This window comes from Tursiops truncatus, chromosome 12, assembly GCF_011762595.2.
Source record: "Tursiops truncatus isolate mTurTru1 chromosome 12, mTurTru1.mat.Y, whole genome shotgun sequence".
In the NCBI taxonomy this organism is placed as follows: Eukaryota; Metazoa; Chordata; class Mammalia; order Artiodactyla; family Delphinidae; genus Tursiops; species Tursiops truncatus.
Window position 1 is genome coordinate 17,269,795 of NC_047045.1, and position 26,915 is coordinate 17,296,709.

Sequence of the window (26,915 nt, forward strand, 5' to 3'; positions counted from 1 at the left end):
ATTGGAAAGATACACACACTAAACTGCATTCAATGTTCTGCATTGAAAGCTCTTGTTCCTGTGTTTCTTCCACCAGGTTATGAACTCCTTTGTCACCAGACCAAATACAGGATGCCAGGTTAAGTTAGAATTTCAGGTAAAGAACAAAATTTTTTAGTGTAAGTACATCCCAAATACTGCGTGGCACATAGTCATACTAAAAAATCATTCATCGTGTATCTGAAATTCAAGTTTAGCTGAGTGTTCTGTATTTTTATTTGCTAAATCTGGCAATTCTACTTGAAGGAGACCTTACACTATTCATCCTTGGATTCCTATCCCTAACACAGTTACAGGGATATGGTGGGTGCACAATAAATGGCGAGAGGGCGAGTAATTAAGAGCACAATAATAACAGGCAATTTTGCCTGTTATCTCAGTTCTCATGGAAATGCCATAACGTTTTATTAGTGGCCCTATTTTACAGATTAAGAAACGGAGGTAAACAGAAACCACACAATGAGTAAGTGGCGGAGCTAAAAATGACCCCAAATTTCTGAGTCCTGATTCAGCAGCCATAAGCAACTGCTAGCTGCAGGCAAGTAGAGGAAGATCAGGAGGAAGAGAACCAGGGGAGAGGCTTCGGGTCTGCCTAAGTGATACAGACTAGGACTTTGCACAAACTCCTCAATTTTACCCAGAGGCAGAATGTGAGCTATTTAAGAAAAGCAGACAAATCCGGGCCTGGTCCCTACCTCCACCACACATTAGAACAAGTTATATAACTGATTCCTGCCTCAGTTTTTCTCCTCTTTAAAACTGCAGCGAGAGAACCTACCTGAGTACTGATGGGAAGAACAAAAGAGATAACTTCTGTAAAGTGATAAGCACAGGGCTTGGCAAGTAAAAGACACTGTCAATGCTAGCTATCCTCAGTTCAGAGCCGCAGTTGTTTCATTTGTGAAACAGAATAACAACACGAATAACAAGACAATAGTACTAATGGTATCTATATTGCCGAGCTGACTCTAAGATCGGATGAGAATGTTATCTTTCTAAATCCTAAAGTGCTTCTCACTCTCCTTAACAGAACAGAACCAGAATTAATATCATGCCAGAGCATTATGACAGTTTTTTCCCCATGAGTAGTTAATTTTGTTTAAAAATTATCCTACAGTAAAACTGATTCTTTTCGGTGTACAAAGTTCTATGAATTTTGACACATGTATAGATTTATGTAACCACCACCACCATCGGGATACAGAACATCGCTACAGCTTTTCAGATTCTTTTGTCAAAGTGTTTCACATTCGTGTTAAAAAACACTTTTAAAAACAAGAAAAAGAGATTTAGATAAACGTGCTGAAGATACAAGTGAACAAAACTGGCTTTTTGCACAAATTGTTGCATTCTCCAACCCCTCCAGGTCTTGTCTGGGTCATTTTGGCTATTGGCTCTGCAGACTATCTCTTCCCACAAAAGTAATAAGGAATCAACTTCAGAGTTGGGGCCTTTTTTCACAGTAAAGGCACACGTCACAGGCACAAACTTCGGCATTCTTTATTCGATCCTTTTCATATTACCAGATCTTAATTTCCCCAACTGTTTTCTCTAATTGCCATTTTCTTTCTAAAATGAACAAGCCTTGAATAACCAGCCACCTTCTCATCCTTTCAGGGAAATTATTTGATGGGGAGAAAGGAGATACAGAGTCATTGAGAGAACAAGGATTGAGCCTGCAGGACCCCAAACCTCTCCGATGTAACAAATCCCCCCTATACTCAGTCATTCAGAGTCTCCTTTCCCGACTTCAGCCTCTCGGTTCCCTGCCTACCTGGCGCCTCCTGGGGCGTTAGATATTGGTACCAAACTTCTGCTCTCCCCAGGCGGCCTCCCTCCCACTCCCACCCCGTGAGCTCTCCCATCTTAAGTGACTTGCACTGACACATCGCTGCCACATCTGGTGAGCGGGGCGGGTCCGCTTTCCGGGTGACTCACGTCCTCTCTGTATGCCTTTTGTTTCTAGGACGCTTTGGCGGCCGTTTTCTTCCTTCTGCTTTTAATTTGGGGAAGGGAAAAGCTCATGAATCAAAAGTGAATCTCTTCTCCACCAATCTTTCCCCCCCCTTCTTAAAGTTAGCTCTCTCCCTTCACAAGTTCCGTAACTTATCCGGAGAAGTGCGGGGGCGGGACAGGTAGGGACGCGTTAATTACACCTAAATCTGAAGTTGGCGGTCTAACGTTATCACTTTGGTGGGAAGACTCGCGAAACTCCCTTGCAGGCTGCTGGGCGTTTTACCGCTGCCGCTGTGCATTTTCAGCTCCCTTCTTTACGCTGCTGCTTCGCGTTGCTCTGTGACGCCTAAATCTACCCGGTTACTGCCATAAGTGCCCGAATCAGGACGAATTCCACGAGATTCACCAGCGGTTTTGTTCCTGTCCAAGGTAAGTCCAGTATGCAAAACGAGGAACCACCATGGAATGTCGGGGAAGGGGGAGAAGAAGGGATTCCCTCACCTTTTCTGGCGCATTCCTCGTCAGTTTCCACCAGGGGGAGGTGCGCGGCGCAGACTCCCCCCTCGCCTCCTTTATTCAATCCCCCCACTGAGGTCCGCCGAGGCTGGCCGCGCGGCCGGAGCAGCCACTCCGGCAGGCCTGCCCTCCCCCGCCCCCCGGATTGGTTTTTCCCAGCTGCGGAGGTTGGGCCTGGGGCTGGGGTGCGAGGAGAGTCGGCGCGCAGCTCGGACCCGAGAAGTCCCCGCGACTCCGGTGGGACTGGGAGTTGTCTCGGGAGGCGGCGGGCGGGCGGGCGCGCGGAGGTGAGCGGTGGGGAGGTGGCGGAGAAGGCAGCTCCGGGGCCCCTCCCCGCCCTCTGGCAGGAGAGGAGCGCAGGTCCGGGTTCCGCCGTCGCTTTGTTCGAGGCCTCTCCCCTCCCTTTAGGAGATGACTGGAATGCCCTCGGATCCGAGGGGCTGGAGGGGGCGCGGGCTTGGGGGCGCCAGCTATACGCTCCTCCACTTAATCCGAGAGGGTTCTGAGAGATGAAAATACTCTTGTAGCATGAAACTTCCCTCTCATCCTCACCTGGGCCGGGAGGAGAAGTCCGGGCGGGGGGCGGAGACCCCGGAAGGCAGGTAGTCTGCGGAGACGGTGGGGGGAAGGACCTGGGAGAGTGAGAAGTTTGGCCGGGAGCCGCTGGGGATTAAGCGAGAAGTTCGATGCGGGGGAGCGGGGGAGCGGGGGTGGGGGGTGGGGGACAGGACGAGTGGGATCGGGAAAGGAGGAGGGCGGGAGCTGCAAGGGTATATATAGTAGGGGCCGCAGCAGACGACAGACTTTGCGCTCCGGCATCTCGGGTCGCGCGCCCCTCTCCCGGGGTACGGATCTGCGTGGCGCGCTGGGGGAGGCGAGGCTCGGACGGGCTTAAAGGAGGGAGGTCTCGGGTACCGAGTGGGGACGACTTGGCTGGCAGAGGCCGGTTCCTGCACTCGGGGAGCTGCGGGCGCCGCTGCCCCTCACGCTTCTCTCCCGCTGTCCCAGGTCGCGCCGCAGATCCTGCGCGAGGCGCCAACAAAAGAGGCGAGGAGGTGCCACCCGGGGGCGGCTGCTGGAAGAGGCGCGGAGGAAGAGCGCGGCGCTGAGCGTCCCGACCCGCCGTGCGTACTTTCTGGAGGGAAGGGGCGGGGGACTCGGCCCCGGGAGGGGGACGCCCGGCGGCGAGGGGGTTAGCCAAGTTCCTGCGGCAGCGGCGGCGGCAGCGGCCCTCCTCAGCTTCCACAAGACGAAAGTTTTCTCCAGACGCTTTCGTCCGGCCCGCGCCCTCCGGGCCCAACCTCCCGAACCTTCGGAGCGGGCAGCGTCCCAGCTCAGCTCCGGGGAGACCCGAGCCGCGATGCCTGGGGGGTGCTCCCGGGGCCCCGCCGCCGGGGACGGGAGGCTGCGGCTGGCACGGCTGGCGCTGGTCCTCCTGGGCTGGGTCTCGTCGTCCTCCCTCCCCTCCTCTGCGTCCTCGTCCACCTCCTCGGCGTTCCCGGTCTCCGCGGCATCCGCCCAGCCCCAGCTGTCGGGCCGATGCCCCCCGGCGTGCGAGTGCTCCGAGGCGGCGCGCACCGTCAAGTGCGTTAACCGCAACCTGACCGAGGTGCCCGCGGACCTGCCCCCCTACGTGCGCAACCTCTTCCTCACCGGCAATCAGCTGGCAGTGCTCCCCGCCGGGGCCTTCGCCCGCCGGCCGCCGCTGGCCGAGCTGGCCGCGCTCAACCTCAGCGGCAGCCACCTGGAGGAGGTGCGCGCCGGCGCCTTCGCGCATCTGCCCAGCCTGCGCCAGCTCGACCTCAGCCACAACCCGCTGGCCGACCTCAGCCCCTTCGCCTTCTCGGGCGGCAACGCCAGCGTCGCGGCCCCCAGCCCCCTGGTGGAACTGATCCTGAACCGCATCGTGCCCCCTGCCGCCGAGCGGCAGAACCGGAGCTTTGAGGGTGCGGTGGCAGCGGCCCTGCGAGCAGGCCACGCGCTGCGCGGGCTCCGCCGCCTGGAGCTGGTCAGCAACCGCCTCCTCTACCTGCCCCGCGACGTCCTGGCCCAGCTGCCCGGCCTCAGGCACCTGGACCTGCGCAACAACTCGCTGGTGAGCCTGACCTATGTGTCCTTCCGCAACCTGACACACCTCGAAAGCCTCCACCTGGAGAACAACGCCCTCAAGGTCCTGCACAACGGCACCCTGGCAGAGCTGCAAAGCCTGCCTCACGTCAGGGTCTTCCTGGACGACAATCCCTGGGTCTGTGACTGCCACATGGCGGACATGGTGGCCTGGCTCAAGGAGACAGAGGTAGTGCAGGGCAAAGCCAGGCTCACCTGTGCATTCCCGGAAAAAATGAGGAATCGGGTCCTCTTGGAACTCAACAGCTCCGACCTGGACTGTGACCCTATCCTTCCTCCATCCCTGCAGACGTCTTATGTCTTCCTGGGTATTGTTTTAGCCCTGATAGGCGCCATTTTCCTACTGGTTTTGTATTTGAACCGCAAAGGGATAAAAAAGTGGATGCATAACATCAGAGATGCCTGCAGGGATCACATGGAAGGGTATCATTACAGATATGAAATCAATGCGGACCCCAGGTTAACAAACCTCAGTTCTAATTCGGATGTCTGAGAACCGCGCGAGGACAGAACAAGGACAGCTATGCATGAGATGTAGACTTCAGCTTTTGTCCTGTCCTAGGCTTGCTGCACCACCACCCTCCACTGTAGCTGCCACTGACCTTGACTGAAAGCAGTGAAGGGAGTTTGCTCCCTTATGTAAAGTTTCTTGGTGTGTTCTGCTACTGTAAGACAATGGACAACTGTGCTTAGTGTTTTATCCTCTTCCTTTTCTGGGAAATCAACACGTCTGGAGGGATGTTTTCAAGTTTCAGCATGAACATGGCCTCCTGGCTGGCTGTTTCTCTTAGTACAGCTCAAGGTTATCAAGTGTACTCCCACAGATAGCATTCAACAAAAGCTGCCTCAACTTTTTTGAGAAAAAGACGTATTTCATAAATATCAGTTTTATTCTCATGTACCAAAATTGTGGAGAGAATGATTGCATTCCATAAACTGCCCGCAGACCTTAGCAAGCTCTTCAAAGTAACTCCATAGCACACAGGAGCGCCTGCATCTGAGAGCATGCTTACATTTTCCTGTTCTGCATATTACAAAAAATAACTTGCAACTTCAGATAACTTCTTTGACAAGTTACTTTTCTGATTGCAGTTTATATGAAACTGTGCTGACGTTTTTTTATAAACTGCATCGAGATCCAGCAAACTAAATTGTTCCAAAAAAATTAAATAAAGATTCTTAAAAGAATTACAGTTGTGTTCAAGTTTACTATTTGAAAAAAAGATTAGGGGCAGTGATATTAAATGGTCTTGGTTCTGATGATAATTAAGGTATTCGTTATTATAGCTGAGAATGAAACGGGAGCAGTGTCTTATACAGACAGACTTTGGAGATAGTTTTGAGATGGTGGATCCTTTCAGGGTTTACATAGAGAATTTGAATATTCATGTGAAAGTTAATGCTATTCATTAAACTATTTTGTAAAAGCATTATAAAGTTCGTAAGAGGGAAGAGTTCGGTATGATAAGCAGTTCACAGTGTGGGGCTTTTTCTAGACTAAGTTGTTAGGACAGAACAAAATTATTTACATAATAAAACTCTCCATGTGAAATTGTTCTGTGGATTTTTAGAGCAGAGTATGAAACAAATATAATGCAAATAAATGTATGAAAATGAAGTGTCTTAAGACATAGAATATTCTAAAATAAAAGATTTAAAAGAGTAACTTTAAAAAGTTATAAGGTCATAATGTAAATTGGAACTTAGATTTTCCTGAGAATATATTTTTTTAAATGCTTAAAATGGTACCTATAGGGTTGACAGTTTGATTATCAGAGACTGCTAATGTGTTTAAAAAATAATTGTTATGGTAGGATATGAATTTGAGGAAATAACCAGAGATAACTGTCTATGTTTACAAATGAGTGTCTCAACTAATCGTAGGTTCTTATGTTCAGTTCAGCACTTAAGAATTTGGGGACATTTTGACTTTAGCTAAACTCTATGTTAGTATATACACCTTTGTGAAGAATAAATCACACTTAGGTGTAAATAAAAGCAATTGATTAATCAAGTGATATTGTCAATAATAGACAAGATTTTTTTTCAGAGTTTATTATTTGCCAAGTAAGTTTAAAAGTAAATTCCATTAGTCTCTAAACTCTTATATAAAGTGACTTTTAATTTAGCCATTACTGCTTAATTTAAAGTGTAGGTAAACTTGTGCCAGTAAGTCTTAGGGCCCTTCTTTCCCTTTAAAATGATCATGTTCTGGTGGGCTTCCCTGGTGGCGCAGTGGTTGAGAGTCCGCCTGCCGAGGCAGGCGACAGGGGTTCGTGCCCCGGTCTGGGAAAATACCACATGCCGCGAAGCGGCTGGGCCCGTGAGCCATGGCCACTGAGCCTGCGCGTCCGGAGCCTGTGCTCCACAACGGGAGAGGCCACAACAGTGAGAGGCCCACGTCCAGAAAAAAAAAAAAAAAAGATCATGTTCGGGGGTGTTTTATATTTGAAATAAAATTTAGTTTTCCATACTTTTATAAATGAAATAGGATTAGACAGTACTTTAGTTCTAGAAATCTTTTTTACAATAGAAGCATAGAAAGCTTTTTCCTCTTTGAGTTAAATTCAGAAGTTTTCAAAATAGAGCTAAAAATATCTGAATCTGTTCCTTGTTTAGATTAGATTAGACAGACAGAATATGATGTTTTAATTTTAACTATATTAAGTTCCTTAAGGCTCATTTTATGAAACAGTATGCATTATTTTGGGGTTATACGTCAGATCCTACAATTCCTAAGAAAAGGTTAAATATATGGTACTTAATATTATTCCATTAAACATTTTAAGTGTTCACCAGGAATTCATAAACTGGCTGGCTGCCATTATTTCCTAAGGGTGATGCCAAAACACAGCCAAAAAATAGTGAAAACATCTAATAAATAAAAGCACACCATCTTAGGAATACACTGCCGATGGGCTTTCATTGCTAAGTCTGCTGATATTGTAGGAAACAACAAATTGTAAAATTTATAGAGCCTCCGTTCAGAAGAATGATTTCTCCTTCATCATGTGATAATCTAACAGTTAAAAACTGAGCTCTATCTAACATCCAGGAAAGCGCTCGATTTGTCAGTCTAGCTTTTCTCATCAACTCACTGAAGCAGAATCTGTGATACAGTGAAGCCGAGTTTTTGCCCATTAGGTGATGGCGTTTTTGAAGTTTATGATTTTCTGCTTCTTTTTCACCCCCTTGCTTCTTCCTTTGTATAAACTTCCCAATTTTATATCATATCACTGCTTGCTCTTCCCCAGTACATGGCAATAGACATTCTTAAGGTAAAAAATATTACTGCTTGAAAACATTTGTTATTGTGTAGTCATAATACTCGAAGTCTATAAGCTTATAAGGCAGTCTGAGTTCCTTGGCAGACAGGTGCTATATAAATCCAATAAGGATTATAGGCAAAAAGAAAATGAAAGTATCGCTTTAAGTGTACTTGTTTTAAACACTGTTCTTTAGTACCATTATGCATTATTGATCCTAGAAACCTACAAATAGTCCATTTTTCAAAATTATTTTGGTTGGTGATACTTTTTATTACTCAGCAAATGTTTCAGCAGAAAACACCCTTCATTTTTCCTTTACAAGTTTCATTTGAAGAAAGTTAGAAAAATACTTAAAAATTTAGGTACTTGATAAATCCCTCAATTTAAAAAGCTATTAAAACGTCCAATAAATTTCAATTTAAAGTGGCAAGAATTTAGGCTAATACAGCTATTTGACCCTGAATTGTAACTCGCCCTTTTCAATGTAACAGTTCAGTTTGCAACATTAATATATGTATCATCAATTTTGCTGCCCCATGCGACTCAATGGTGACCCATGAGGCACACTTATACCTTATAACTGATAGATCTTTCTTATAAGGATTCTTTGAAGCACATTTGATAACATTTTTTAAAGAAAAAAGAGCTACTTAAATTGATACTATCGATAATAGACAAGATTTTTCTTTTTTTTTTTTTCAGAGGCGGAGGAAGGATTGGTTGAAATAAAAGGTACATTCCTTTAAAATACCTTGATTGGCAGCAAATGTGGATTATGCTCATCTCAATATTTAATCGGAAATAAGTTACAGCTTTGTTATCTGACTTTTTAATTAAAGTGGGTGGAAAAAAAGAAGGTCCCAAATGAACTATGATTGTTTCCTTAGGGATTTCGTTTGACTCTGTCCCTTTTGGACTAATGTTCCAAATAGGAGGCTTACCTTCTTTAGGACATCAGAGGCTTTGCAGCTCTAGCTTGGGAATCTTTCCTATCATTTCTGCTGGTTTGCAAGTTAAAACCAGTTTGGCCCGTGCTTTCTTTCTGCTCCAAAATCCAGCCTTCAGAGAGCAGCACCCTGCAGTGAAGACAGACATTTTTCAGATGAGATTCAAGTTTCACTTTTACACTTGTGCAAGGATCTTTCACAGTAAAGGAGAGGGAAGGAGGAAATTATATTTGTAGATCATATATGAAAAATACCTTGATGATGTATTTTTAAAATCTTTCAGTAATACTGCAGCACTGCACTAGAAAATAATTAGTTTAAGAAAATACATTCTGTATTGTCTAGGTGATCCTGTCTTTTAGGAGGAGAAAAACAGCTCCTTGAGGATGTTTTGTACAGGTATTTTTCCATCCCTAGTAATGTTTGATTAAAAATTCAGGCTGGGGCTTCCCTGGTGGCGCAGTGGTTGAGAGTCCACCTGCCGATGCTGGGGACATGGGTTCGTGCCCCGGTCCGGGAAGATCCCACATGCCGTGGAGCGGCTGGGCCCGTGAGCCATGGCCGCTGAGCCTGCGTGTCCGGAGCCTGTGCTCCGCAACGGGAGGCCACAACAGTGAGAGGCCCGCGTACCGCGCAAAAAAAAAATAAAATAAAAATGCAGGCTGGTTTTATGTTTTATCTTAAAACATTTTAGCAGCTCTAATTTTGTCATGGGTTAAAAAAATCTAGATTTAAAAACATTTAATATATGATTTATGTATTTTTGACAAGAAAAAGAATTCTTAGTATTTCAAAATTGGATGGGCTCTTAAATGTGTCAAGCCCAGTTTCCCATTCTACTAATGAAAACCTGATAATTGTGACATGTTAAATAGCAACAACTAGGACTAGATCTCAGGGTTCCAGACTCCCTTTCTAGTTCTTTTTTTGCCACATGGTGGTATTGCTAATTACCTACCTTGAGACCTTTGAAATTCTCTTGTCTAATTTAAAAAAAGGCAATTGACGTGAATTTGTTTTATTGTTTTTGCTTTGTGCTCAAACATTCACTACATTTGTTTAAATTTCACTTTCAGTGCATGCAAAAAATTAGTGTCAGACCCCAGAATATGCTTCCATAAAGTTCCTCTGAGTCCATAGTATGATAGGAAATATTTCGGAAATTTAATGGTGCTATTTCTTTGGAAGAGAAAACAACTCTGGAAAGCTGTGCGAGCCTGTGTAGTTCTATCTTAAAAGATGAGTTAGCTCAGCTGGTGAGAACACCAAACAAATGAGACCAAGTTCACAGGCCGTGAAGTCGGTCAGTCACCAGGTGAGCAGTCAGCTTTGCATGCTCTGCTCGGCTCTCCCGGCTGGAACCCACTCCGGGTGCAGGCTACCACCCATCCTCTGAGGACCGAGACCAAACAGGGAATCCAAATCGACAGAAATCCATCATCACCCTGGAAAACCAGTGGACTGACGGGCCAAACCCCAGCAGCTCTGCTGCTGCTGTGCCAGTTCACTGTCTCTACATATACAGGACCAAACTCAGGACAGTCCCAATGTCCTGTAGCATGCATGCCACAGATCGCAAAAGGTTTCTCATCTTACGTGAATTTTGAGAAAAATCTATCATCGGTGCCTTTTAATGTGTCACGTGGGAAATTCATGAGGTTTGCTTGGCTACTGAAAATGAAAATGTGGTATAAGATTCAGGATCATGGTTACCACGTCACAAACCTGTATGTAAGTGTTTATAAAAACAGAAATGCAGTTTAGCTGACATGTTCTGCTAATAGGATTTATTGGTGGTTCCCATTTGGACTTGGTGAATGTAAGGATACATTTGCTTTTAAGGAAGCCAAAGCTTAAAATATTACCAACTATAATATTTTTGTGAAAAGTAAATATTTGGGAATATGTTTTCAAGAACCTGAAGATGTTATCAAGATAGGCTTTTTTAAAGTGGAAGTTTACAGTTCTCCTGACCTCCCTGTCACCCCCCCACAGTCCTATTTGTACAACTTTGTGTTTTCTTCCCCTAAAGAGAACCATGATACATAACATTTCAAGGTGACGACTTGCACACAGGAGAGCTGGACTGACTGAAACATCAGGTCAGTCAATTTACAAACGTTCCTTTCTATGTGCAATGCAGATTCTCTGAGTTTGACAATACAGCTAGTTAAATGCCTTCAAGGAAGGCTTTAATCTTTCAATTAGACACATTCTGTAGTTATTTTTATAGATCATGGCAAACACATGGCTATCAAACATTTAAAGGACACTTGTTTTTTGTTTTTTTGCGGTACGCGGGCCTCTCACTGTCGTGGCCTCTCCCGTTGCGGAGCGCAGGCTCCGGATGCGCAGGCTCAGCGGCCATGGCTCACAGGCCCAGCCGCTCCGCGGCATGTGGGATCTTCCCAGACCGGGGCACGAACCCGTGTCCCCTGCATCGGCAGGCGGACTCTCAACCACTGCGCTACCAGGGAAGCCCTAAAGGACATATTTTTAAATTAACTCATGTTTCTCGTAGATTATTTAAAAATACAGTGGGGACAAACACCATGAATAATCCTATCACTAAGGAAAAGTGCCTTAATGTTGAGATAAACTGCTTCCTGTTGGCATCACGCTGTACCTGCCTTTCCACTCACAATGTTGTGACCATCCCCTACTACCATTAAAAACTATTTCAGGGCTTCCCTGGTGGCGCAGTGGTTGAGAGTCCGCCTGCCGATGCAGGGGACACGGGTTCGTGCCCCAGTCCGGGAAGATCCCACATGCCGCAGAGCGGCTGGGCCTGTGAGCCACGGCCGCTGAGCCTGCGCGTCCAGAGCCTGTGCTCCGCAACGGGAGAGGCCACAACAGTGAGAGGCCCGCATACTGCCAAAAAAAAAAAAAAAAAGCTATTTTAATAGTTTAAAGTACTGCAGACAATCACATATTTTACACACATAGGATGTTTCTTGCTAATGTTCTCATAAGCATCGTTATACCTACCTGTGTTTCTACGTCTCCCATATTTTTCCCTTAAAGCAGATCCTTGAATGAGAATTACTGCAGCAGAGGGTAATCTTTTTCTTCTAAACTCTAAAAATATTTTTGATGTCTATTTAAGAATATTAAATGTGGAACAACATCGTTCACTATATGATTTTCTTAAACAAAGTACTGAATGCTCTGTGGACAGGATTTTGAACAGAAAGAAACTCTAAGTGGCTAATTAACTTGTCACTGTTTTTGATCCACAAATGTCTACTCTCTGTTAAAATACCAAAATTAGAAGATAGCTAAGTCCATAACCCAGTTATAAGAGTGTGTATGTGTGTGTTGCAGGGTTGGGAGAGGTGATATGGGGTGTGGAGGAACCTCTGGGAAACTAGTTACAAGTTAGCAAGCAGTTTTTAAGACAAACCTAAGTTTTCCTGAATTCTACTCTCTTTTTAGATGATTTGTGTGTGTGTGTTCTTAGAATTAATTTACATTCATGCACGTGATTTAACTGTGCTGATCTTACTGTTAATCTGCTTTAAAATTTCAGTGAAGTCCTATGAGCCATTTATTCAGTTCATTCAATAGATATCTATTCAATGCTTTCTATATACCAGACACTGTTGTTGCATTGGATTAAAAAATGAGTTTATGACATAAAATTGCTTCTGATCCAGTTGAGAGGATAAACAATGATAATAGCTAACATTTTATTGAGTTCTTAGTATGCATCAGATTCTAGGCAAAACCCTTCATGTGTAAGATCTTATTCTCATTGGAAGAGAAAATTGAGGTTTAGAGATGCTAGGTGACTTGCCCAAGCACAACCAGGTAGCAAGAATCAGATGTGGGATTTTTTTTTTTTTTTTGGTCTGTTTCCAGGACCTGTGCTGTCAACCCCTGAGCTTCAGGAGCAATAAGATGTGAATGACTTTGTTATAGGGTAGAATGTGATAAAGCACTGCCAGAGATTCAAACTGTGTGATATGGGGTTCAAAGCAGGGAGAGAGCTTGTCTAATTGGAAGATTCAGAAAATCGTTCACGGAGGATTGGCTTTTAAGATGATTTTGAAGAAGGGCCGATAGAGACAGTGGGTAGAAGAGAAAACTCAGGACAGAGCATAAGCACAGAGAATGGAGGCAATTAAAGACCAGGTGCGTTCTGGGAACAGCAGCATTTGAAGCATGATGTGTATCAAGGAGAATAGTGGAGAGGGAGACTAGAAAGATAAATCTGTAGTTACGATCAATAGTTTCTATTTAATTCAGTGGACAGTGGGGGGGTTATTGGAGGTCTATGAGCAGCGGAGTGATACGCATAGATGTGGTCATCCCCTCGTGGGTGAGATCCACATCCCCTCCCCAAATAAGTTTGGATATCAAGCCTGATGACACCACACATGCATAAAGAGGGTAGCAAAAGGTTTATGACTCCCATACGGGATTTTCTGGGAGGGTAGAGCTTGGCTTTGTTTTTCATTGTGATTAAGGGGTGGGACCAGAGTGAGAGTTGGGGTATTTGTGGTTTTAACTACCCAGCAGGGGCCAAGGGATGAAGCTCATGGGCCTTCTTAGGAGCTTGCCCCAGTGTGGGACAGAAAGTGGGCGGGGGGGGGGGGGGTATGGGCTTGAAAGCTGTCAGTACTCAGACATCACAGATGAAATCAGACTCAATTATAATTCACCACTGATGTTTGATTGCTGATGCGCTATGTCTCATTTCATTGATGTTGAACTTATTTAAGTAAGCTATTATGGCTCTCTGAGGCTTACAGCATGTGGCCATTAGTAAGGCGGAAGTTCCATTGAATGTCTCGTTCTAGAGTCTATGGTATTTGTTTTGAGAAGTGAAATGCATGCCTTGGTCACCATCAGTAATGTCTGGAACTCTGAAAGGGATAAGAAATGTCTTGAGGAGGCCTTTTATTTTGGCTCTAGTATGGGCAGACTTTATGTGGACCTTGATTTTTATCTTAGGTATCTAAAGGGCAATCAACTCCTCGGATAAGGAGTTGTTGCCATTGGTGAGACTAATTGGACTTTTTTTTTTTTTTTTTTACAGATTCTGTAAAAACATGCACTTTGGCCTTTTTTTTTTTTTTTTTTTTTTTTGCCGTCTGCGGGCCTCTCACTGTTGTGGCCTCTCCCATTGCGGAGCACAGGCTCCGGATGCGCAGGCTCAGCAGCCATGGCTTACGGGCCTAGCTGCTCCGCAGCAAAAACATACACTTTGGACCAATTTTTGATCAAGCATTTTCCATCACTAAGATGACTGCATGAAGTTTGGCCAGTTGTGCTGACCCTTGAATCTCTTCCTTGATCTAGGCTGACTTGGTTAGGTGGTGGATAGCAGCAGCTTGCTAGAAGGCTCCATCACATGTTATGGTGACCTTATCACAGATAAAGTTCATCCTGAGTAATCACACACACACGCGCACACACACACACTCTCCAGGTGGCCAGCAGATCTCCCCCCTCTTTCCCCTTTGGAAACCATAAATTTGTTTTCTATGTCTGTGAGTCTGTTTCTGTTTTGTAAATAAGTTAATTTGCATTTTTTTAAGATTCCACATATAAGTGATATCATATGGTGTTTGTCTTTCTCTGACATACTTCACTTAGTATGATAATCTCCAGGTCCATCCATGTTGCTGCAAATAGCATTATTTCATTCTTTTTAATGGCTCAGTGATATTCCATTGTATATATGTACCACATCTTCATTATCCATTCATCTGTCGATGGACATTTAGGTTGCTTCCATATCTTGGCTATTGTAAATAGAGCTGCTATGAACATTTGGGTGCAGGTATCCTTTCGAATTAAAGTTTTCTCTGGATATATGCCCAGGAGCAGGATTGCAGGATCATATGGTAACTCTATTTTTAGTTTTTTAAGGAACCTCCATACTGTTCTCCATAGTGGCTGCACCAATTTACATTCCCACCAACAGTGTAGGAGGGTTCCCTGTTCTCCACACCCTCTCCAGCATTTATTATTTGTAGACTTTTTTTTTTTTTTTTTTTTTTCCTGCGGTACGCGGGCCTCTCACTGTTGTGGCCTCTCCCGTCGCGGAGCACAGGCTCCGGACATGCAGGCTCAGCGGCCATGGCTCACGGGCCCAGCCGCTCCGCGGCATGTGGGATCTTCCCAGACTGGGGCACTAACCCGTGTCCCCTGCATCGGCAGGCGGACTCTCAACCACTGCGCCACCAGAGAAGCCCTATTCGTAGACTTTTTGATGACGGCCATTCTAACCGGTGTGAGGTGATACCTCATTTTGGTTTTGACTTACATTTCCCTAATAATTAGCGATACTGAGCGTCTTTTCATGTGCCTCTTGGCCAACTGTATGTCTTCTTTGGAGAGATATATATTTGGTCTTCTGCCCATTTTTCAGTTGGGTTGTTTGTTGTTTTGATATTGAGCTGTATGAGCTGTTTGCGTATTTTGGAAATTAATCCCTTGTCGGTCGCATTGTTTGCAAATATTTTCTCCCATTCTGTGGGTTGTTTTGTTTATGGTTTCCTTTGCTGTGCAAAAACTTTTAAGCTTAATTAGGTCCCATTTGTTTTTGTTTCCATTACTTTATGAGATAGATCCAAAAATATGTTGCTGCAATTTATGTCTAAGAATGTCCTGCCTATTTTTTCCTCTAGAAGTTTTATAGAATCCGGTCTTACATTTAGGTCTATAATCCATTTTGGGTTTATTCTGAATATGCTGTTAGAGAATGTTCTAATTTCATTCTGTTACATGTAGCTGTCCAGTTTTCCCAGCACCACTTATTGAAGAGACTATCTTTTATCTGTTGTATATTTTTGCTTCCTTTGTCATAGATTGACCATAAGTGCATGGGTTTATTTCTGGGATTTCTATCCTGTTCCATTGATCTAGGTGTTTATTTTTGTACCAGTACCATACTGTTTTGATGACTGTAGTTCTGTAGTATTGTCTGCAGTCAGGGAGCATGATTCCTCCATCTCCGTTCTTCTTTCTCAAGATGGTTTGGCTACTCAGGGTCTTTTGTGTTTCCATACAAACTAAAAATTTTTTGTTCCAGTTCTGTGAAAAATACCACTGATAATTTGATAGGGATTGCATTGAATCTGTAGATTGCCTTAGGTAGTATGGTCATTTTAACAATATTGATTCTTCCAATCCAAGATCACAGTACATCTTTCCATCTGCTTATGTCATTATCAGTGTCTTTCATCAGTGTCTTATAATTTTCATAGTACAGGTTTTCTGCCTCCTTAGGTAGGTTTATTCCTACCTAAGGAGGCAAATGTATTGGGATCCCCAGCTATAATTGTTTAAATGTACTGGGATCCCCAGCTGTAATTGTAACTTGCGCACCAGTATTGATTAAGGCCAATGGGTGCATCTTAGCTGATGTTAAAATTTAGAACCAGTGTTGTAGAGGCACAAAAGCCAATCAGTGCTCTGTTGGATAAATTATTTTAGTATATTCTGGATTCACAATTGGGTCAAATTGCTGAACTCTGTTTCATTTCTGATTCCTTGCCCTATAGCAAAGTCCCCCATACCTCTACTTGGTGGTTACTGGATATACTTTGGAGGGTTCTACTTCACTCTGCTCATATTTATAAGTTTCTTCCTACAGAGAGTCCCAACTCAGTACTGTCAGGGTTAGAGGCCCCTCCCTGGTGATTACTGCTTTAATGGATTGAGCGACACTGGTCTTAAGTCTGTTTTGAGATAACTCTTTGGCATGTTGATAAATCTCTGCACGCAATAGAACCCATAGTCTTTGTTGGTCCATTTTGCAGTTATCCAACAGAGTAATGGCATCCTTGGCCCTTAAAAAATTTTTTTTAAGTATAGTTGACATGCAATATTGTATTAGTTTCAGGTATACAACATAGTGGTTTGACATTTATATACATGACACACTTCTTATTGGTTTGCCCAGATGTGAGGCAACAGATGAATAGGGAGGAGTGGGGCTTGAAAGTATCAGAGAACAAACATCAAAAATGGAGTCAGACTCTTATTGTTTTGCTCCAGGAAGACCTGTCTGGCAGTGATGTAGTGAGAGACAGGAGATACATGGCTGTTTCAATAGTTAAGGTAAGATGGTACTTTATATTGGTTTTTATCTCACAAATCAAAAAGAAAAAGTTTCCCTGATCAAGTCGAAAGATGGTGCCACTATTTAGTGTGTCAGTTCTTAGGGCCAGCTGGTTTTGACCTTTGAATGAATGAATGAATGGAGGAGACTGGCTCTAACAGCCAGGGTACTTCATACTCTGTCCTTTCTTCATCTTTTCTATCCTTCGATTTGTGTTCTCATGAGAAATGAATTCACCAGAGAGACTGCTTGAGCAAATCTGCAATCTTAATAATTTAATACTGGCTAATCAAGTTAAGTGTTGGGTGGTATTATGTTCTAATAGTCCTGAGAGTAAGTTGGTCACATATAGGTAGGGAGTTTTAAATTAGCCTTTTACTGTTAACTGCAGAGACATTTTGTGTTACTTAAGAAAGTGCTTTGGCACCAAGTGCTACATTAACATTAAATTATTTTGTCCTCTTAATGGGAGGGTGTAGTAGGGATTATTTCATAGATGGGGAAACCGAGGCACTTCGGAAGTTAAATAACCTGCCCATTGTTCACATAGCTGGTAAGTGGTAGAGCTAAGATTTGGAAGCCAGGATCCTAGAATTTGAATCTGGCTCTAAAGTCCACTTCTTAACCACTGTGCTATATTGCTTCTCTTCTCACACATACCACGATAACCACAATGCTATATTCTTAGGGAAGTTAAGACTATATATAACAGGTTTCTCCTTAACAAGTATGGTATTTGGGGTTATGGATAAGTCACCAAATAATTTAATTTCAGTTTCAAAGTCCTTAGGTTTTCATTTTTTGATGTTAAAGTATAAACACAAAATCACTACATTTCAGTGGTATTTAATGTATGTGAAGAAATGGTAAATATAAGGCCCCGAATAAGATATTGTATATGGAAGAGAGCAATGTGAGAATTCCATCTGCAAATCTGAAATGGAAAAAAAAAATCACAATAGCTTAAAAAACCAGCACTTTCTTTAAGACAAATAGTATCACTATTTTACTTTCAATATCTAGATGGGTTCATAGACTTCCTTTGTGGCTTTAAATCAGTTTTATGCAATTGGCTGCATCCATTCTGGGGAAATGTTTTCCACAAAGTGAAACTTAGTTTTGAAAATCAGTATAATAAGACCAATGTAGAGAAATCAGACAGTTCAAGCCTTCTCTTCAATGTTTGGACCTTAATTATCTGATGTGAGGTCTGTGTTTATCACTTGAATCAGAGTGGTTGTAAAATTCTCCCTGTTAGAGCTAAGAATAATTTATCCTGTCTTTTCAGCTTAATCTTGGCTGGACAGTTGCCCTCTGGGTGGAGAAACTGAGAACAAGTGCTCCTGGCCTTCTTGTGTATCTTCCAGGGTGTTAATCCCACTGTTCTCAGCAAGGCCCAGCTTCACGGATTCCTCTGCTGTCTATGTAAACCCTCCCTGACGTGCGCTGTGATAAGGATATTTTTCAAGCCATCTGCATCTTCGTGTACAAACCAGCTTACTTTAACTGACTCTGTTGGTCGCATCAGCAAAATAACCTCTCCGTGCAAAGAAACAACTTTTTCAATTAAATTGACATTTAGAATAAATACAAAATGCATTTTTACGTTGCCTCTTCTTCCCCTACACTTGACTGTTTTGCTTGCGCAGGTTGCCACAGTGTTAGCCAGATGATCTTTAATAAAAGATATAGCAACATAAATAAAAAGCAAAGAACCATTAAATCAGATTTTTCCGTATGTCTCACCTACCCCCTGGAGGGAGGTAAGTTGCTTTTTCCTTGGGAAGGCCTCACTCAATCCTATGACTTTGTGTTAGGAAAAAATGGCATTTAACTAAACACAGTCAGCAATGTTGACGCTTAGGATGTTTGACGATTTGTTACTATCCTTTGTTTTGCTTGAGAAACTCAATATGCAGCCAACATTTTGCCAAGAGCAATGAGTGCAGAGAGTTGATGGTACATGACTGGATGGAATTAGTTTGGGCCCATCTTCAAACTGAATCGAGTTCCAAGCTGGGTTGAGGCTTAACTCAAGAGGACTTGCCTAATGGCAATGGCTTCTTGGAGGCCCTGACCGGCTCCAAAGGTTCTGGCAGTACCATAGTCCGCAGGGTAGATCGAGTGCGTTAATTTGGATTAGGCTTAGTTGTGAATGGCGGAAAACTCAGTAGAAGTGAATTTACTTCTTTCTCTTACAAGTTCGTAGATTTGAAGTCCAGAGGTGATATGGCAGCCCTGCTCCATGAAATCCTCAGGAACTCAGGATGCTCCTAGCTCATTGCTCTGTCCCTGGTAGGCAGCCCTGATCCTTTTGGTCTAAGTTGGCTTGAGTCTGGGATCCTTTAGGATGAGCCCTTGGGAGTCTTCCTTCATCCAGTAGCTAGTGGACCAGTCTTGAGAAAACAGCACATTTGCCAGGATGATTTTGTGCTTGTTTTTGTTTTGTCAGCAGAGAGGATAAGGTCAGCCTCTCTCTATTTTTAATTTTGTTTCTGACTGTTACCTCTGTACTTTGTTTATTGAAAAGCAGCATTTGTATTAATTGCAAATGTGGTGAAAGTTCTAAGTTTTTTTTTTGGGAGGCGGATATGATGTTTCTTTTTCCCCCTGTAGCTAAAGTGAATCATCTAACTGTCGTTCAAATTAGTGAGGTTTTCAGTTCAGGAAATATTTATTCAACACTTTCTAAGGGCCAAGGACTATGCTAGAGGATATGGGAATAAAACATGAACAAGACAGGACTGATGCATTCTCATAGTGGAAATGAGGCAAGCATACAGATAACTCGAATACAAAGCAAAATGTAAATATAAAAGCTACACAGTGTTGTGCAAAACCAAAGGAGAGGTAACTTTTACTGGATGACTCAGAGAGGGCTTCATGGAGTCAACGTCATTAGATCAGGGCTTTGGAGGACTAGAGGCAACAGTTGGTCACCATTCCTATCCTCCTCCTGGATAGTACAGCCCATCTCCCGTTTTAGAGGCTGAAAGTACTAGATGCCTGTATTTCTTGCCTTCGTTGAAGCTAGAGAATGAGCATGGATGATTCCTTTTAATTAGCACCTTAGCAGAGGTTTGCTAAGTGCATGCTGGAAAAGCTTTTTCTTCCCTTAAAAAACTCCTTTAAGGAACTCCTTTCTTCCTCTCTGTTGACATAGGAAGGAATGCCTGGAGCAGTGGCAACTATCTTGTGACTATAAGGAAACAAGCCTCAAGACAATGGCCAACATGCTAAAGACAGCAAAGTAGAATGAAAGAAAGCACATGGCTCTTTCTCAGAACTTCTTGCTATGTAAGATAATAAATGTCTGTATTGTTTAAAGCAGTTAGTTGAGTATTCTGCTACCAGAAGCTATAAGCATCTTAACTGAGAGAGTGGGATTTTCCCCAGTCAGTTTGGGGTAGGGTGAAGTGGTGCTGGAGAGAGAATATTCCAGTCAACAGAAACAGTGTGAACAAAAGTGTGGAAAGGAAAAACCCAGGTTATATTAGGGAAATAGCAAGTGGTTTGTTTGGAGCCAAGAGAAGAGAGGGTGGCGAGTAATGGGAGGTAACTGGTAAGATAGTTTAGGACAAAAGCATGGAAGGCTTTGTAGGCATATTTAAGAGTTTAGAACTTATTCAAAAGAAACAGTGAGCAGTTGAAGGTTTTTGCGTAGGGAGAACTGTAATCAAAACTATGCTTTTTTGGAAGAATATCACACAACACACACGCACACACATACTTTCTCATGGTTACACTTTTTTCCTTTTGAATTTTCTCCATCCTGTCATCAAGAACATGTCGCTTACAAAGACAAAAAGAGGGACAGATTTTTATGCCTTTTATACCACTGCTGGTTAACTTTGCATAACTCCTTAACAATTATAATTGCATAAGGTAGTTTCCCTTTAATTAACTGACTCTCATTTAGGCATCTTTAAAATGAAAAGATGTGATTTTTATGGACATTTGCAGATGAGAAGAACTCTTATCAGAGATGCTCATTCTATTTTAATGTGCAATTATTTTGTAGTTTTACCAGGAGTTGAAGCAATTTAATCAACATCAGTTCCTTTACCCTCATACCACTACTTACCCTTTAGTTTTTTTCCTGAAATGAATTTTTTTTTAAAGGACTGAAGATGATGCATTATAATATTTAAACAAGTACAAAATATGTAATTGGCTTATGTAAGTGAACCAAATAAATCTGACTTCATGATTTGGCAGTAGAATCTTATATCATAGCTCTAAATTATTATTTAGATAATATGTTCTTCAGGAAACAAGCATATTATTCATTAGGAGTTTCAGTTTATTTCAGAAAGTGAAGGCAGATTATGTCAGAGTAAACAGAGCAATTACTCTTCCTTAGTAAAAACTGAGCAAACCTCAACTTGGCTTTGGTCTTCTAGAAGACAACAGCAATCCCGTAGACGTTACTCTTGTTCTGAACAAAACTTTTTAGAATTTTGCCAGACGATTTAAAGCATAATTCTGTTTTCATACATTCTGAAAATACCGCATGTAAGGCACAAAGTATTTGATAAATGAGGGCAAAATAATAAACTTGGCCCACTAAAAAATATTATATCAGACAAAACTAGCTGTTGCTGTTTGGTTTGTCATCAAGAATTATTCTCTTATTTTGTAACATAATTTGTTTGTTACACATTGTTTGGGACCATTGTAACGAACCTCCAACTGTATGGGAGAATTTCTAGAAAAAAAATTAAAGTCATGCTAGAAGTCTGTTACACTAGCGTGAGTTGATTTAAAAATATTTTAACTGTTTAAAATTTAGAATTAAAAAAAACATTTTTGACTGAACTTTAATAATTAGTTCTGAAAATTAAAACACCCATCTCTTTATAAGAAAAATGCGTAGCTGTGTTTCAGATCAATGCTTCTCAAACTGTAGTGTGCACGTGAATCATCTAGAGGGCAGCTGTCTGGGGTGGAGCCTGAGATTCTGTATCACTAACAACCTCAATGCTGATGCTTCTGGTTCACTGACTACATTTTTAATAACTTGGTTTTAGAGGAACAGAAAAAAGAATTGCTCCTGTTACCCAACCAGAAAAATGTATTCTGCAAACTATCTGATAGATCAATTTAATCACATGTAAACTGGTCATGAAATGCTATGATCAGGAAAGGCCATCATTCAATACTCAGCGATTTGCAACTGCAAAAATGCATGAAATTTTAACTTAGTTACATTTTCTAAAATGTTTTTCTTTTGTGCCCTTCATCACTCTATAGCCCTGATGTTCTTCCCCAATGGGTTTAAACTAGTCTAGGCTGCAGACTCCAAACATCAAATACAAGCTCGTATTTTGGATCTGTGTGTGGAAGGAAACTTGGAATCTGTCTTTTCCAAGTCTATGAACATATTTAAGTGCAGTCATTTTCATTAAATACTCTTAGCAAGTAATTAATGCTCTGTTTGGAGCTACACGTGAGCTCCTGTCTTGCAAATGCTGGATTTGTGTTCGATATCATTTTGCAGACATTCAGGCTAGTTACTGGTCTTTCATAAACACTCATGAAGTGGGAAAGGAAGGAATTTAGGCAGAACTAATTCCGTAGCTAATAACAGATGAGATATAATTATATAGAGGTTGTGTTTTTTTTAAAAAAAATACTGAACTCTGGGCATTTAGCAGAAAGCTATTTCTGCAAAGCTGATTTCCCCGCCCCCCCCCCCCCCCCGGACTAAAATCATCTTGCACAAGTAAAGGTGAAGGGAAGTAAATATTTACCTCACTGGTTAGGCGCAGCCAGGCATGGGTGCAGGGCACGTAGGACTCCTTCCCCTGCACAGAACTAACCCCTCCAGGCAGCTCCTGAGGAAAGATGCAAATTAGTTTTTTTTTTTTTTGAAAACTGGCAGTTTTCTCTGCCTTACCTGTGGATGTCAGCAAACTAGTCATTAAATATATTTCTGTCAAAGTTCATTTGTCATGTTTCGTCTTTTTTGAAGATCAAGTCTGAGGTCAGCCATGAGCACCACAAATCTTAACTGGAAGTGATACCTGAATTATAAGCTACAAGAACGCCAGACTCTGGTAAGTCAGTTACTGGCCTAAAGATATTTTCATTTCACGTGAAATTCTCAAATTGGTATTGTTTCCTCACTAGCATGTAGATCTCAGTTTCTATAGTAGGAAAAATTCCCTCATTACAAATGAGAAGTAATAAGAAGTAAATATCCAAGAAAGAAAGAACGGAAATGCCATTATACAATAAGCCAAGAGATGTTATGACGGAAGACGTATGGTATCTGATACACAATTGCCTGCTCGTTAAATGCCAGACATTTAGTCATACTTTAGTGTACAGCATTTAAAAACAAATTTTACATTAATCTAAAGTGGGGTAACAGGATACAGAACCGTAAAAATTTTGTGTAATTGATATGATCACTATAAACAAAAGTGCCTAGAAAAATATCTAAAATGCTGTCACTGATGATCTTTGATTGATGGGCTCATGGGTATCATTTGCTTTTCTTTTTTTTTTATTGAAATATGGTAAGTCCCCTAATACAAACCTTCAAGTTTCAGGCTTTCAAAGATGCAAATGTGCATTTGCATGCCCAATCACGTAAGTTCGCTCCCGTGTCTGGCGTGCATTGTCACGTGCGTGCATCCTCTACAAGTGGCTGTGCTTTTGCGTACTTTACTGTACAGTACTGTATAGGGTACGGCAGTACAGTATCTTTATTTCAAGCCCAGGATGTCCGAAAGCAAGCGTCAAAGCAGCGGTGACGTAGCTGGTACTGCAAAGTTAGTACCAGCTTACAAACAAATCGGACTTACGAACATACTCTTGGAACGGAACTTGTTCCTGTTATAGTTGATTTACAATGTTGTGTTAGTTTCTGGAATACAGCAAAGTGATTCAGTCATCTATTTGTCTATCTATTCTTTTTCAGATCCTTTTCCATTATAGGTTATTACAAGGTACTGAGTATAGTTCCCTGTGCTCTGCAGTAGGACCTTATTGTTTATTTTGTTTATAGTAGTGTCCTTTGGTAAGCATAAGTTTGTTTTCTAGTGCACAGCATTTTTAACCCCAGCTACCACCCTTCTTCCTCCCCACATCAAAGCGATTTAACCTAAGCTGAGCATTCAATGAGTATCTACTCTGTAGCAGGCATTATCCAAAACAGCATCTCACCCACGCTAACCCTCCATTGTGGCGTCTGCTCTGGAACAGAGCCCTGCACCTCCCCGTCCCCTTCCTAGTCTATGGCTTTGTATCATGGGAAGTCCCAAGCAAGCTTTTGGTAACCAGTGCTATACAGACATGAACAGATGGTGCCAGCCAGAGAACCTCATCACCGACATCCATTAAGATGCTCTCTTGGTCCCGACTAGGCTTCATAACAAGTATTCTCAGACTGCCAGAGGGGGAATGGAACCTAGCCAGGCGCTCCATTACACCTGTGCAGCCGGCTAAGATGAAGAACTGGGGGGTAACATTTTGATTTGTTAAAAATACTTCCCTTTATAAAATTGCCTCAGGATAAAAGTACAAAACTTAAACCATTAATTATTAGGCATAAAACAACAGTGATAATTAAGATAGCATCAAAACCTCCTAGAGGAAGCCAGAGTAAACAAAAGGCAATTAGAGACGGTATTGAAATTGTGAGTATGTTTCGTCACAAGTTTTCACTTCTTTTATTAAGAAGATATGGGGGTTTGCCCTAGATTTAATTTTACATCAATTTATTCAGTGTTTACCGTGTTGGCCAAAAGATCAAGATTGTATTGAGGATGATACCGACCTATTCTCTGTCCACTGGGTTTCTGAGCTTTTAATACCACCAATAACAGCCCATATTATGGTTCCTACCTGGGCAACCCTAAAGCATTTAGAGGTGCAATCCAAGAGATGCTGTGTAAAACCAAAGTGACGGCTTGGGACTATTATTAGCCTTATTTTGAGAAGGAGTAACCGACTCCAAAGGTTTAAGAATCATGCTCTCGGGCTTCCCTGGTGGCGCAGTGGTTGAGAATCTGCCTGCCAATGCAGGGGACACAGGTTCGAGCCCTGGTCTGGGAAGATCCCACATGCCGCGAAGCAACTAGGCCCGTGAGCCACAACTACTGAGCCTGCGCGTCTGGAGCCTGTGCCCCGCAACAAGAGACCCCGCGATAGTGAGAGGCCCGCGCACCGTGATGAAGAGTGGTCCCCGCTTGCCGCCAACTAGAGAAAGCCCTCGTACAGAAACGAAGACCCAACACAGCCAAAAATAAATAAATAAATTAAAAAAAAAAAAAGAATCATGCTCTCTTGGCAGCAGTGGGCAAGAGAACCTTCACTGATCTGATACCAGAACTGCAACAGGCTTCAGACACTGGAGCTCCTCCAGGAAAGACGTTTCTTTCTGCTTTTCTGAGCAGGTCTGATTTAGCCACATTTTGGTGTAGAATGCTATCTGTTAAAGAAGTTCCAAATAACACTAGGAGAATCTGCTTGACGGTGTATTCTGTGTACGTGTGTGCAAGGACATCTGTGCACGTGAGTGTGTTTCCACCCGTAACTCTCCTGCTCTGAACCACCAGGCAGCGCTGGTGCAGTGACATTTCCTGCCTGTATAGTTCCCTCTTGTGCTTCCAGACTTTATCAACACTTTTCTTTATCTTGGATTACTTCTCCGGAGTCACTTAAAAAGAACTGGAAAATTATAGGATTATTTTAACATTAACAAAGTGGCATTTTCTCATGAAAGCAAACAAGAGCAAATCTTTTCATTTTCTTTGGCTGTCAGTTACAAGATGAGGTGGAATGGAGTAACAGAAATTAGCTTAATGGAAAAACAATGTATCTTTTAGAGCAGCTTTGCAGTTAGAAGATATCAAGTACAAATTTTAGTGTGTTTATAGATATACACATACATTTATTTATTGCAAATAAATAAGATGCCAACACATGAGGAACAGGAGACTTAATACAGTTGCAAACTCCTCTATATCACTACTGTTAATTTATAATAAAGGAGGAAAACACCTGGGAGGAAAACATCTGGCAGGCTGGATAATATTTCTGAAGACTAGTATTACGTAGAGTGAAATCTTATATGGTGTATTCTTCTTTATGTTCCAGTGTTTTTGCAAAATAATAAAATAATACAAATTGAATGCAGTTTTTTTTTCTAGGAAGAATAATTGTGCATTTTTCTGTTACTGCTTAGCATTGGGAAAATTGTACCTCCTGGGGATAAAGTGTTAATAACAATGGTAAATGTCTACATTTAGCAAAAGGGGTTCATTTACATTGCACAAAACTCCTTATTTGGATGAAGCTTTTACATAGGGTAGTTGTTTCTGAATAATTGGTTTCTTCCCTGGTGTTTAAGTAGCTCTTCATTGGATCCTCCTAACACTTCCAAAAGTGAGCTGAACTCACTGTGACACTTACTGTTTAAAATACACATATTTCAAAGAAGTGAAAACTGAGCTAGCCTGTTCTAGGAGGCTCAAACATTTAATAATATATTTTTGGAAAAAATTGTTGTTTCCTAGTTGAAAGCCATAGCAATTTATACTACATACACGTTTTAAAATTATTTTCTAATTATGTTCAATAAACAAATGTACATCTTCAAGAAATCAGTATTAAAAAATAACCATTGTGTATCATTTCCCCCAATATTTAGAGTATATTTGTTTCTCTTTTCTAAAAGTTAATCTAATTTATATTTTCTTTTAAAATAATTGTTTTGGAAAAATGCCAAAATTGAAATATTTGTTTAAAGTGTGTACTAGGTGAGTACATGAAGTCAGTGGGTAGCTTATTTATATTACTTAATTCCACACTGATTATTCATAATACTTATGCATCTAACGTCATTTTCCTGGACCATCATAACATTTCCCTGTGTGGAAGAGGTGAAAAAATATTTATTACTACTCCAAAGATGAAAGAAACTTCCGAGTAATGCATGGTTACATTTTTTTCCTGGCAGTGGCAAACGAATATTGG

General features: G+C 42.1%; 1 protein-coding gene across 13 annotated transcripts; it reads left to right on the plus strand.

Moving 5' to 3' along the window:
- The first annotated feature begins 1,949 nt into the window (after nucleotides 1–1,949).
- On the plus strand, nucleotides 1,950–26,482 carry TPBG (trophoblast glycoprotein). 13 transcript variants are annotated; one of them, XR_012324719.1, is made up of 7 exons: nucleotides 1,950–2,424; nucleotides 3,520–3,635; nucleotides 8,612–8,639; nucleotides 9,200–9,253; nucleotides 10,887–10,956; nucleotides 16,865–16,927; nucleotides 18,217–18,533. XR_012324719.1 is itself a non-coding variant. In XM_073789387.1 (2 exons), exon 2 carries the CDS (start codon nucleotides 3,872–3,874, stop codon nucleotides 5,129–5,131), a length of 1,260 nt encoding a protein of 419 aa, XP_073645488.1. In that variant the 5' UTR covers nucleotides 2,398–2,424; nucleotides 3,520–3,871; the 3' UTR covers nucleotides 5,132–5,826. The 13 variants fall into 13 exon arrangements, 5 of the variants coding, with proteins under 5 accessions (XP_073645488.1, XP_033723367.1, XP_033723368.1 ...); XR_012324720.1 differs by lacking the exon at nucleotides 9,200–9,253 and having other exon boundaries at nucleotides 1,950–2,174; nucleotides 2,301–2,424; nucleotides 8,610–8,639; XR_012324718.1 differs by lacking the exon at nucleotides 9,200–9,253 and having other exon boundaries at nucleotides 8,610–8,639.
- Nucleotides 26,483–26,915: the final 433 nt, after the last annotated feature.